At 37.0% G+C, this 12610-nt stretch overlaps 2 gene segments (V, D, J or C); one reads left to right on the forward strand and one right to left on the reverse strand.

Annotated features, from left to right (window-relative positions):
- Positions 1–7214: 7214 nt before the first annotated feature.
- LOC102312722 lies at positions 7215–7877 on the reverse strand. The segment is given in 2 exon segments: positions 7215–7589; positions 7682–7877. Coding segments are annotated over 2 exon segments (387 nt in total).
- On the forward strand, positions 7732–9585 carry LOC121813122. The segment is given in 3 exon segments: positions 7732–7768; positions 8395–8445; positions 9058–9585. Coding segments are annotated over 3 exon segments (410 nt in total).
- The last annotated feature ends 3025 nt before the right edge of the window (positions 9586–12610 follow it).

A 12610-nucleotide genomic window follows, 5' to 3' on the forward strand; every position in this document is an offset into this window, starting at 1 on the left:
AAGGACACAACGACCGAGACTGTCCAAGCCAGGGCTCGAAGCGGCAACCTTCAGATCACAAGACGAAATGCAAACTCTTGAGCCACGATCACCCAAAATAGTGCCCTCTAATGTCAAAACAAGAGAACACAAATAAAATTGAATGATTCATAGATCCAAAAAGCAGACTGGACATCGATGCAGGGCTCCGTTGTCTCCTTTTGGTCAAGGGTAATTAAAAAAAAAAAAAATTCTGTTTAAATCAGAATCAGAATACTTTATTAATCCCTAGGGAAATTGTGTGGGTTATTGTTGCTCCAATACAGTATAATGTTACTGACAAATGGGATCAACAGTATAATGCTACTGTACTGTATAGAAACAAAGACAAAAACAAAAACATTTTGTGCCTTTTGCATTCAATGTATTTCTTTATTGTTCGTTTTGATACTTTGGTTTTTTGGTTATTTGTTTTTAATTGTGGGATTTTTGTGGTTATTTCATATTTTGTATGTTTTGTCATGTTTTCATTGTTGTTTTTTCCCCTGGTTCACACTTATGTTTATTGTCTGCACTGAGTTACAGTGAACGCCATTTGTGGTCAGTTCTTCTTCAAAGGTCAAAACACATCATATGTGGAGGAAATTTGGCACAACTCACCATCTGACCAATGCCATTCCTACAGTCAAGCATGGTGGTGGCAGCATCATGCTGTGGGGATGTCTTTGGTCAGCAGGAACTGGACTTGTCAGGGCTCAATAGCTCAATAGCTGAATGTGAGTGTGCTTATGTAACTGAGGTGAAGGAGATTGTGAATTAACACAGGTGTACTACAGGAGGGAAACCATCCCCAAAAACAGAAGGAGCAGTGGAGCAGCCAAGGGAATGCACAGAATTGAAAACTGTATGACTAAAATATAATTTATTATATTTAAACAGTTAAAAATGTAAAATGAATTAAAACAATCCTGGCCAGGGAACAACACAATGAACATTAATGAAACACAACATTAAAAACCCAGTGGCGTCCGCCACGGTATAAAAGTCACTAAAAATTAAAAATCCAGGCAAGCAGTGTGCAAGGGGGAAACCCGGCGGCGTCCTCGCCTTCCTGTCCGTGTTCTCCGCTCCGGGGCGCTGGAAAGAAAGGGGCAGCAACAGTCACTACTCTTTTAGCGGCTACCGTTCATCAGAGTGGGATAAGTCAGGGACCCCGGGTGGGCAGAGCTCTCAACTCTGCCCGCCGCTTCCTTGTAACGCGCCAATCGGCACCGGCCCGTCTCGCCGCCGAAGGTAGAGCACTGTCTCGTCGCCTCTAGTTCCTCCAGCCGCCGGACCGCTCGCTCCGATCCCTGCTCGCTGGCATCGTCTCCTCGTTCACCGCCCACGCATCCAGCACTCTCTGTAAATCACCGCCAGCTCCTTCCTCTCAGGTGTGTCAAATTAGTAAAACGGGAAAAGGGCGGAGTCTCTCCAGGACAAATTGACAGATGTAACCAAAACATGCAATTTGTTTTAATTCAGCATCACTGCAGCTGCACTGTTCAGAGGTGGACTTGCTGGAGTGTTTAGGATCATTGTCCTGTTGCATAATCTGAATGCTCTTGAGCTGTTGGGCACAGACTAATGGCTGGGCATTCTTCTTCAGGATTTCCTTGCAGAGAGCAGAAATCATCAACAATGGCATTTAATCCAGATCCTGAAGCAGCAAACCAGCAAAGTAGACCATCACACTACCACCATTGTATTTGACTATTGGTATGGTGCTTTTGATGAAATGCTGTTTTGGTTTTACTGCCATGCAAACTGGCTAAAAGTTCAACTTTTGTCTCATTAGTCAACAGAATATTTTCCCAAAAGCTTTAAAAGGGTATCAAAAGATATTTTTTGGTAAAGATGGGATCTTTTTGGCAGAAAATATCTTTTCATCATCATCAAGAAGCTTAATATGAATATAAATGTAAAGATTTATTTATTCAGCTGTTTATAGAAACAGCAAAACTATTGATGTAAATACAGTCAAGTAATGTGATGTAACAGAAAATGATTTGATTACAGCAGATCATTTTAAAATCCTTTTTTCAAAATACCACAATAGACATGTAATATCTCAATTTAATTCTGTGTTTAGTGCTTGGTGAGGTTACTGTCAGCTCTGTGGTCTGTGTCAGAGTCTCTTCCTGTTCAGCAGCTGCAGTCAGTTCCTGCTGTAACAGCTCAGTTTCTCTGCAGTCTGACTGAGGGAGGTTTTTGTACGACTACAAATCACTGTGTGAACACATTAGCACTGTTTATCACATGGATACTCATGCAGTAATAAACTGCTGCATCTTCACCCTGAACTCCACTGATGGTCATAGAGAAGTCAGAGCTGCTTCCACTGCCACTAAATCGAGTTGGTGTTCCTGACTGAATTTTGTTCCCCTGTTTTATTAGGAGCTTTGTGGTCTGTCCAGATTTCTGTTGATACCAGTACATACACTGGTTATCACTATCAGGACAATATGCAACATTTTTACTGTTTTTACACGTCAGAGTGACAGTGGATCCAGGAGTAGATGTCACTACTGGAGGTTGAGTCACAGTCACCTGACCGCTGCATCCTGCAGACAGGTAAATGGTAAATGGCCTGCATTTGTATAGCGCTTTTCTAGTCCCTAAGACCCCAAAGCCTTCACACTACATTCAGTCATTAACCCATTCACACCCTTTTCAGATTGTAGCACCTAAAAGTTGAATGAGCTTGGCTGATTCTGTGAGTGTTTTTTAAAACTCTGCTGAAAACTTGTTTTTTTTATTTTCTTTTTTTTTTTTGCCTGTCCCGTTTGGCTCTTTTGCCATCAGAATTGTTGTCTAAAGGCAAAGAAAGATGCCCAACGGATTTACTTTACCAAATTGACCATCCCAGCCTTGCCGTAATTTTCTAACATTTCAAACATTTTCTGCTTGTTTAATTTTCCCTGACTATGTACATCTTTAATTTTGATTACAGTTCTTAATAATAGTAGTTTTTTATTATATAACATATATTATCTCTGTGTAAACACTGGGTCTTCATGCACTCCCATACTACATTATTCTCCTGCATCATCAGCTTGAGCTGACTGTCAAGCTCCTTTTCCAAGCTCCTAAGACTACGATGACTGAGAACCTTCACAGACAGACTGTCAGAGTGAAATCAGGATGGACAATTTGTGTTATACACAAAAAATAAAGAAGAAACAAGGCAAGAGGCAGAAGGCAGCTCACTTACTTGGGACTATTTACAATTAAGGGTATAGTATTTATGATGATTATTTTTATTACTGTTTAAATTCAAAGCATACAAAGTTAATTGTTTGTATATAATTGGACATAAATAACTTGAGCTTATTATAATAAGATCATACTAGAGTATATTTGAATTTCATTCTGTTTCTCTTTACAAAGCTTTTTGTAAAGATATAATGCTTTTTGGTGTTAAGTTGGATAGAAAGGCAGATGTGAAACGTAAAAGTTAGATCAGAGGTCAAATGTGATAGAATCACCATATAACAGTATCATTGAAACTCTTAAATTTTTTGGCATCTTAGTGTTAAAATCTCTGAGCTGATAGAACATGAGCATTAATCTTTGAAAGTTATGAGATTTGAGTAGATTATGAGTAAAATGATTTTTGTGTTCTTTTAAGAAATACATTTGTTATTGTTTCGTTATTTGATTTTTTTGACAAAAATACACAGTACACCAAAAGATTGTTATTTTGAAAACTATTTTGAAACTAATCTATCCAGCAATATAGTGTGAAATGCAAATGAAAAAATGTATATCACTCCATTGTACGTGGTGATATTTGATATAATAAATGTTATATTATATTATATATTACATAATGTTTTTATTTGTGGTGATTATATGTGAAGATAAAATAATTTGATGTCTTTAGGTTCTTTACACTCCGTATGAGTCTGTATGAAGTGATTAATGATATTAGTGGGGGGTTTGTTTTTGTTTTTTTGCACTCCTCAACTTTGCGTTATTCTGTGTGTTTTACATGATGTGTACATGGTTGGGTTTAGTCATAGTAGCTGTTATTGAAAACTTGGTATCAGAAAGTGTGAATATATAATACAGTATCATACTGAATGTTTATATAGTACTGAAAATTTAAATTATATTTTGAATAAATCTATTTTAATTAAGTTTTTATTTATTTATCTGTGAATAAATATCTTTTCACAAAATCTGAGGCTGAAAATAGCACGAGGAAGCTTTGATTTTATTTATTTGTACAAACAGTTAGCTGGATTAAAAAGGTTTTACATTCTTGGCTTAAAAATAAAAGAGTTTTATTTAGATGCAATTTAACGGTTCCATCGCGAGTTTATGGTTCAGTACTTTGAGGTAGTAAAACTGAAGTGAAACAAACAGATGGCAGTCTGTACAGACGGTTCATTTTTTCAGTTAAGAAAATTAATGTAGGAACTAGATGCTGTACAATATAATTACTTTTATGGCAGGTTTAGAAATAAAGCTGTGTAACCTAGGGGAAAATTCCAACTTTAAATGTAAAATTCCAACTTTGTCATTATTTGTAATTGTTATTTTTCCATTTCTTCCACGATGCTGTTAATCTCTGTCATGTATCATAACTGTGTAATGTTCAGCTCTCTGTCCTACAGCAGAAGTTAATCTGCTCCTTGTGTGTTCCTGCTCTCCCTTCCAGCTGGCCCCATGGTCAGACCCTCAGTCTCTCTGCTTCAACCCTCCCCTGAGGATCTCTCTGGGTGCACGACCACACTGGCCTGCTTGTTGACCGGCTACTCTCCAGAGGGAGCCGAGGTGAGATGGGAGGTGGACGGCAGAGAGGTGACAGAAGGGGTCCTGACCAGCTCAGAGGAGAAGAAGAGTGATCGCTACAGCAGCAGCAGCACCCTGACCTTGAGCCAGAAAAGCTGGTTGAAGGGAGAGCTTTACTCCTGCAAGGTCATCCATCATGGCCACACACAGTCCCAGTCCCTGAGCAGGAGCTGGTGTGAAGGCTAGAGGAGTTACTGAAGCCCAGGACAGGAGCCGGGTGTGTGGGGAGCAGGAGAAAGACACCTGCCTCTGTGATCTATATGTGTTTTTGTTTGTAGAAGGAAATAAAGCTTTGTGTGTGAGAGAACGACACTGATGTAAAGTGTTGACAAGAACAACAAGCTAAAGAGCGACATGTGCAGCTCAGCAGCTGGTTGTGATTGTACTTGTCATATTAATGATTCATGTTTGTGTCAATAAAGCTTGCAGTTATCCAGAATATTATAAAACTTTTTTGTCTTTCTTCAGTGGTGAGAAGGAAGACAGTATTCAGACATTTCATTATTCTGTTTACAACAAAATGACACAAAGGACTAGAGAACATAACCCCACGTGTTTTAATATATTTACAAAAACCACTGAGGCATTATGAAATCAGAATCAAATATGTAAGCAGGCAAATTTACTCAATTCTAATGAAAGTTTGCATAAAAAGTTTAATTTTAAAGCACAATTTCCTTCTAAAGAGATTCATTTCTAACAATAAGATTGGTTGATTTTTTATGTTTTGTTTTAACTGACTTCAAAATAAAAGAACTGCATCACATGTAATACTCAATTAACGTTGGAGATTTCAGTCAATTATTCTTCTACTCATATGTAAAGCCTTGCAGTTCCATGGTGTCCTGTTTGTACTGCTATGACCTTGTTATAGGACCCACTTTGTACCATCATCTGATCTGTTTCTGTTTTGACACTTGGTAAATGGTAAATGGCCTGCATTTGTATAGCGCTTTTCTAGTCCCTAAAGACCCCAAAGCTCTTCACACTACATTCAGTCATTAACCCATTCACACCCTTTTCAGATTGTAGCACCTAAAAGTTGAATGAGCTTGGCTGATTCTGTGAGTGTTTTTTAAAACTCTGCTGAAAACTTAGTTTTATAGTTTAGCATTTTCTAATTTTTTTTTTTTTTGCCTGTCCCGTTTGGCTCTTTTGCCATCAGAATTGTTGTCTAAAGGCAAAGAAAGATGCCCAACGGATTTACTTTACCAAATTGACCATCCCAGCCTTGCCGTAATTTTCTAACATTTCAAACATTTTCTGCTTGTTTAATTTTCCCTGACTATGTACATCTTTAATTTTGATTACAGTTCTTAATAATAGTAGTTTTTTATTATATAACATATATTATCTCTGTGTAAACACTGGGTCTTCATGCACTCCCATACTACATTATTCTCCTGCATCATCAGCTTGAGCTGACTGTCAAGCTCCTTTTCCAAGCTCCTAAGACTACGATGACTGAGAACCTTCACAGACAGACCCTAACCCTAATCAGGATGGACAATTTGTGTCAAACACAAAAAATAAGAAGAACAAGGCAAGAGGCAGAAGGCAGCTCACTTACTTGGGACTATTTACAATTAAGGGTATAGTATTTATGATGATTATTTTTATTACTGTTTAAATTCAAAGCATACAAAGTTAATTGTTTGTATATAATTGGACATAAATAACTTGAGCTTATTATAATAAGATCATACTAGAGTATATTTGAATTTCATTCTGTTTCTCTTTACAAAGCTTTTTGTAAAGATATAATGCTTTTTGGTGTTAAGTTGGATAGAAAGGCAGATGTGAAACGTAAAAGTTAGATCAGAGGTCAAATGTGATAGAATCACCATATAACAGTATCATTGAAACTCTTAAATTTTTTGGCATCTTAGTGTTAAAATCTCTGAGCTGATAGAACATGAGCATTAATCTTTGAAAGTTATGAGATTTGAGTAGATTATGAGTAAAATGATTTTTGTGTTCTTTTAAGAAATACATTTGTTATTGTTTCGTTATTTGATTTTTTTGACAAAAATACACAGTACACCAAAAGATTGTTATTTTGAAAACTATTTTGAAACTAATCTATCCAGCAATATAGTGTGAAATGCAAATGAAAAAATGTATATCACTCCATTGTACGTGGTGATATTTGATATAATAAATGTTATATTATATTATATATTACATAATGTTTTTATTTGTGGTGATTATATGTGAAGATAAAATAATTTGATGTCTTTAGGTTCTTTACACTCCGTATGAGTCTGTATGAAGTGATTAATGATATTAGTGGGGGGTTTGTTTTTGTTTTTTTGCACTCCTCAACTTTGCGTTCTGTGTCAGAGTTCTTCCTCTTCAGCAGCTGCAGTCAGTTCCTGCTGTAACAGCTCAGTGTCTCTGCAGTCTGACTGAGGGAGGTTTTTGTATGACTACAAATCACTGTGTGAACACATCAACACTGTTTATGTCATGGTAACTCTTACAGTAGTAAACTGCTGCATCTTCAGCCTGAACTCCACTGATGGTCATAGAGAAGTCAGAGCTGCTTCCACTGCCACTAAATCGAGTTGGTGTTCCTGACTGGAGTGTTTTTACATATTTTATTAGGAGCTTTGGAGTCTGTTCAGACTTCTGCTGATACCAGAATACATAATCATCATCATCAAAATCTCTGTAAACATCTTGGCTGGTCCTACAGGTCAGAGTGACAGTGGATCCAGGAGTAGATGTCACTACTGGAGGTTGAGTCACAGTCACCTGACCGCTGCATCCTGCAGACAAAAACAAATCATTCATTTATCAGCAGAAATCAATGAGAGAAAAAGCAGCACATCATGTTTGAAATGTTGCTGAGTGAATGAACCTGTAAAACAGCAGCAGGTCAGCGTCCAGATGAGGATGGTGATGAGAGTCATGGTGGTTGTGCTTTCTGCTGTGTTGACTGACAGATGTGAGTCCTGCAGTGTTGAAGTCACAGGACTATAAACCTTCTCAGTTCTCTGGAGGATCAGCTGATGATGCAAAGCCTCCTCTCTATGGAAATCATTTCTCTGCTCTCAACACACTGAAGGAAACTTTGTGACACAAAATCAAAAAAAAATAGTTTGAACTAATACATTAACGATTTTATAGAACAGAGGAAAACCATATATTTGGAAACATTATTACATACTTTGTACACCTGGATTAAAATGGCACTCTGGTTTGTATGCTTACTTTTTCATTCTGCTATTAACAAATACAGTATACCTGTATATTTGTTAATTATATTCTCATAGTCTCATAATACATTATTTTTTGAAGCCTTTCTGGTTGCTGTGTTAAAACAGTTTTCTGTGTGTTTTTTAAATACATATGTGTAATGTGAAAGTTAAGTTTTATCTTTCACTTCTTAATACTAAAAATACAATTAAGATAATCATGACTTAAATTCATTAAATAATTTTAAGTCACTTTAGTGTAAATCATCTTCTGCATTTAATCAGGTGTACTGTGATGTTTTACATAAAAAAGGTTCATTTTCAGTGGTTAGATTTGTTCAGAGTGCAGGAGGTTTTTGTACGGCCACTTAATGAGTTTGTATCACTGTGGTGACACTTTGGGGAGGAACCAAACTCATCGTTGGCTGTAAGTACCAGAAATTTTATTTTATAAAATGTATATTTATTAACATTTAAAAATATATTAAACAGAACTTTGTAAATTCATGATTATTATTAATCAATGTCATACATTTTGAAAAACTTTTCTTCAATCAAATTCATTCAGTCTGTGAAAGAAGTGAATTTTTTTTAAAAATAATTTTTAATGTTCTTTTTGGTAATTTTTGCTTCGTTATATATTATCTGGTTACAATATTAAAATGTGTTTCAGCTCACTTTGTTTTAGCTCACTTTGATTTAAAATGTATTTTTACTATGAATTTAAAATAAAAACAAATATTGATTATGTTTTGTCGACTTCATATTAGAAAAAAAAATACTCAGTATAGATCAATTTTGTGTTCATGGTTGATCAATTTTAAATTGAAGTTTAAAGGAAGTGAAAGAAACAGATGTGAAGTTTTAACTGTATTCTCATGAGTGCTTTAGCTTTGTCAGTTTAAATAAGAAAATTATCACAGGGTCAAGTTATTAACTGTAAAACTCTGATTAAAAAAATAATCACTGACAATATATTTATTCCCATGTTTACATTTGTATCTCATTTTTCGATTATCTTCAACCTTTTCTCCTCCAGCGGGTGTGGTGAGGCCCACCCTCACAGTCCTCCCTCCCTCCAAAGAGGAAGACAAACAGAGTAGTGCCACTGTGGTGTGTTTGGCCACCGGGGGCTTCCCCTCAAACTGGAATTTGGGCTGGAAGGTGGGGAGCACCAGCACATCCTCAGGGGTTTCAACCAGCCTGGAGGTCTTGGGGACAGAGGCCGCTACAGCTGGAGCAGCACCCTGAGCCTCTCTGCAGACCAGTGGAGGAAGGCGGGCTCAGTGAGCTGTGAGGCCAGTCTGAGTGGACAGAGCCCCGTCACTCAAACCCTGGAGCCTGACCACTGCTCAGAGTAGAGCTTCAGCAACACTTCCTGTCTTGCATATGATGTGTTTTATAGTTTGATGAAGCTACATGTTTCTGTTCTTGCAATATCTCTGCAAACATTTGACTCTCTATTGATGTGCATGCTAATTTGAGCAGCTATTATTATCCATGTTGTTCTTTAAAAACGTGCTGTAAAAAAAGTCTAAATCACAAAATAAAATCACAGCTTAAGAAAAATCACTTTTCTTTGGTCCTTTTCACAATACTTTATCAAATATAAATGCTTTATCAAACCCGTACCAGTTTTTTTTAACAAGGAGAAGCACCACAGTCTTTGGAAAAAACTCACAAAAAGCCCAGCCTCCAGGAGGCTCCAACTGGAGCAGCCATTTCTGCAGGTGTTTTTTTAAAGGGAAGCTAAGTCTCTTCGTTAACTAGCTTGGTTGTTCTACAAACAGGTGGTGGCACACAATGAGCAGGTTCAGACTGATCACATGGGAAAACACTAAACTCAGTCTTAAACAAAATTCTTCATCATCTAGAACGGCTTTGGCAAAAGAAATATAGAGCTATACGAGGTCAAAACATGACAATTTTATTGTTCTAACAATATAATTTTCACATTTGAAGTCTCACGCCCTGAGTCAGAAAATCCAACATCACAATCTGAGTTATAGAAAACATAAAAATCATGCAAACACATTTAAGGAGCCAAACACACATCTGTTCTTGTAAAGCAGAAAGGGTAGATATTATGAATGTTCATGTGATTGAGCTGACATATTATTTTTGTGTTTTTTCTCCTTGATACAGTTTCACTTTTGTCTTTTGTCTTCTTCCTAATGGTAAAATAAGCAGCAACATGGCAAAACATACTGTCCAAAGTCCTGATGTGAAAAAATGTTTTTTCTCCTCTTTGTCACACATAAATTCAGACAGAATGCTGGAATAATGGGTTTTATCTTAATATCGCTGTACTTTAAATCTTCGTGTGGTTGGACTTTATTACTCTCGAGTGAAAGGCTGTCCAGCTTTTTACCCATTTCTCCTTGTTACAGCTCTAGCAGTTTGTGTGTTGTGTGGGTGTGCCCAGTCTCTTCCAGGAGCTCAGCTGCCACCCATTTCTCCTGAGGAACCAGTGCACTACTGTATTCATTCAGCAATCAGCTACCCAGAACTATAGAAGCCAGTGAAGCACTGCTGACTCAGCGAGTGGGCCAGCTTTGGGTGTTGAGCGCCTACTGAGTATCTGGTCTGTGCTGGCAGCAGAAGTAAACCTGTAACTTGGTTAAGTATCTTGTTTTCTTTTCCCAGGATATTTTAGGTTGTGGTTGTTTTTGGTTTGGTTGAAACAGTGGTCTAACTCTTTCTTTGAGTGAATCCCTTTTAATAAAACTTATTAAAAAGCTATGCTGTGAGGGTAGTTGCAGGGGCATCCAAAATGAACACAGGAAGTCTCGTCTCTCTACATGAGCCAGTGTGCAGGGTACAACACTACTATACTGTTGCCAACAACAACTTGGAGAGTCAGAGTGCATCTAAAGTATTCAGTGCTTCAGTTCCATATTTTTGTCATTTTCACCTTAAAATCCTAAGCAATGCCCCATAATGATGAAGAGAGAAAAGGCTGCATTAAATTGCATTAAAAAAATAAAACAATAAAAACAAATATGACATGTATAAATATTCACAGCCTTTGCTCACTACTCTTTTTCTGTAATGATGTAGTATTTTTTAAAAGTTTCTCAAATTCTTCCCCTCAAGTTCAGTCAATTTGGATCACTACTGTCAGTGCACAACCATTTTCAGATCCCTTCAGACATATTCAGTCAGGTTCAAGTATGGCTCTGGCTGGGACACTCAAGGAGCTTCATAGAGTGGTTCCGAAGCGACTCCTGTTATCTTGGCTGTTTCTTAGGGCATTGTCCTGTTGGAAGATGAACCTTCACACCAGTCATCTGACCACTCTGCTGTACTTGCCTGATTGGTGGAGTGCCGTAGAAGGTGGTTCTCTCCACCAGGCCAGGAAGCCTGCTGTACAAAGAGTCCTGGTGGTTCCAAATTTCATTGTTTTAGCTATGATGGAGTAAATTTTTCTCATTGGGACTTTCAATATTGTGTGAAATTTCAAGCACCCCTAGAACAAGAATATCTGGAACTGTCTCTTTGTATAACAAGGAAACAATATTCTTTAATGACAATGTGGAGAAAAAAAAGCTTGTTTGAAACTGAAAAAAATATATAAGAAGTATTCGCAGCCTATGCTGCAACACCCAAATCATGTCCAATCAACTAAATTTACCACAGTTACACTTCTTATGGAAAATTTAACGACAACCTGCAACACACCCAGTGAGCTTGATGTGAAGTGGGTTTAATAAACACATTGAATTTGGAGAGAGCATCCCAGTGAAACACTAGGATCATCTCTGAATTGTGGCCACCGCCCTTACATCTTACATACAGAGACACAGAAAAGAATATTCCACAAACTCATGTTGGCACCTCTCATGGGGGGGCTATACCCCTCCCTCACAGAGAGAATTATGACCTGGTTTTCTGCTTGGCCGTCACCTAAAGATTTACATCCCTGATAAGGTGGACAGGAGTGTTCTTACTACAGTAGAGTGAGAAAGTGATATTACTATAACTAATGTGATATGATTAAATATGTGATTAATACATGAGAAAAGAAATCTGCCTCCACACACTCCAAGTTGTAGAAACATCTACCAGATTATCTTTTGAAACGTGATGCACCTGACCTAAAATTTGAGTGTCATGGTAAAGGCCGTTTCTTTTTTTTAAATAAATTAGTAAGAATTGCAAGTATACATTTTTTCATTTTGTTTTAATGGAGTGTTTTGTGTAGAATTTTGACATCGAAGACTTAATTCAGCTTTGGAATAAGGCTGTAATGTGACACAATACAAAACAAGTACTGTGGGTACTTTCCTTATGCACTGTAAATGAAGCTACCAGTTTTTTTTATTCATGTGATTATTATTGATAATAATGTTTTTGGTCGTTGATATAAATCAGTAGAAATCGTATGGTCTCAACCAACGTTTTGTGGAGAATCAATAGTGTGACTGCTGAAGAAATTGCTCTTCTTTCTGTTTCCTTTTGTTTTGTTTTGTTTTTAAATCATTATAGATGTGGGATCATGCAGTATTTAAAAACTCGGATCATTTTGTTTTATAATCTCATGTAAACTACAGTAGGGAATATAAATATAAAGAAACATCTGATCTGTTTGT

The sequence above is a fragment of the Haplochromis burtoni genome, unplaced genomic scaffold, assembly GCF_018398535.1.
Source record: "Haplochromis burtoni strain Fernald_Lab_line unplaced genomic scaffold, NCSU_Asbu1 Contig_1163, whole genome shotgun sequence".
Classification (NCBI taxonomy): Eukaryota; Metazoa; Chordata; class Actinopteri; order Cichliformes; family Cichlidae; genus Haplochromis; species Haplochromis burtoni.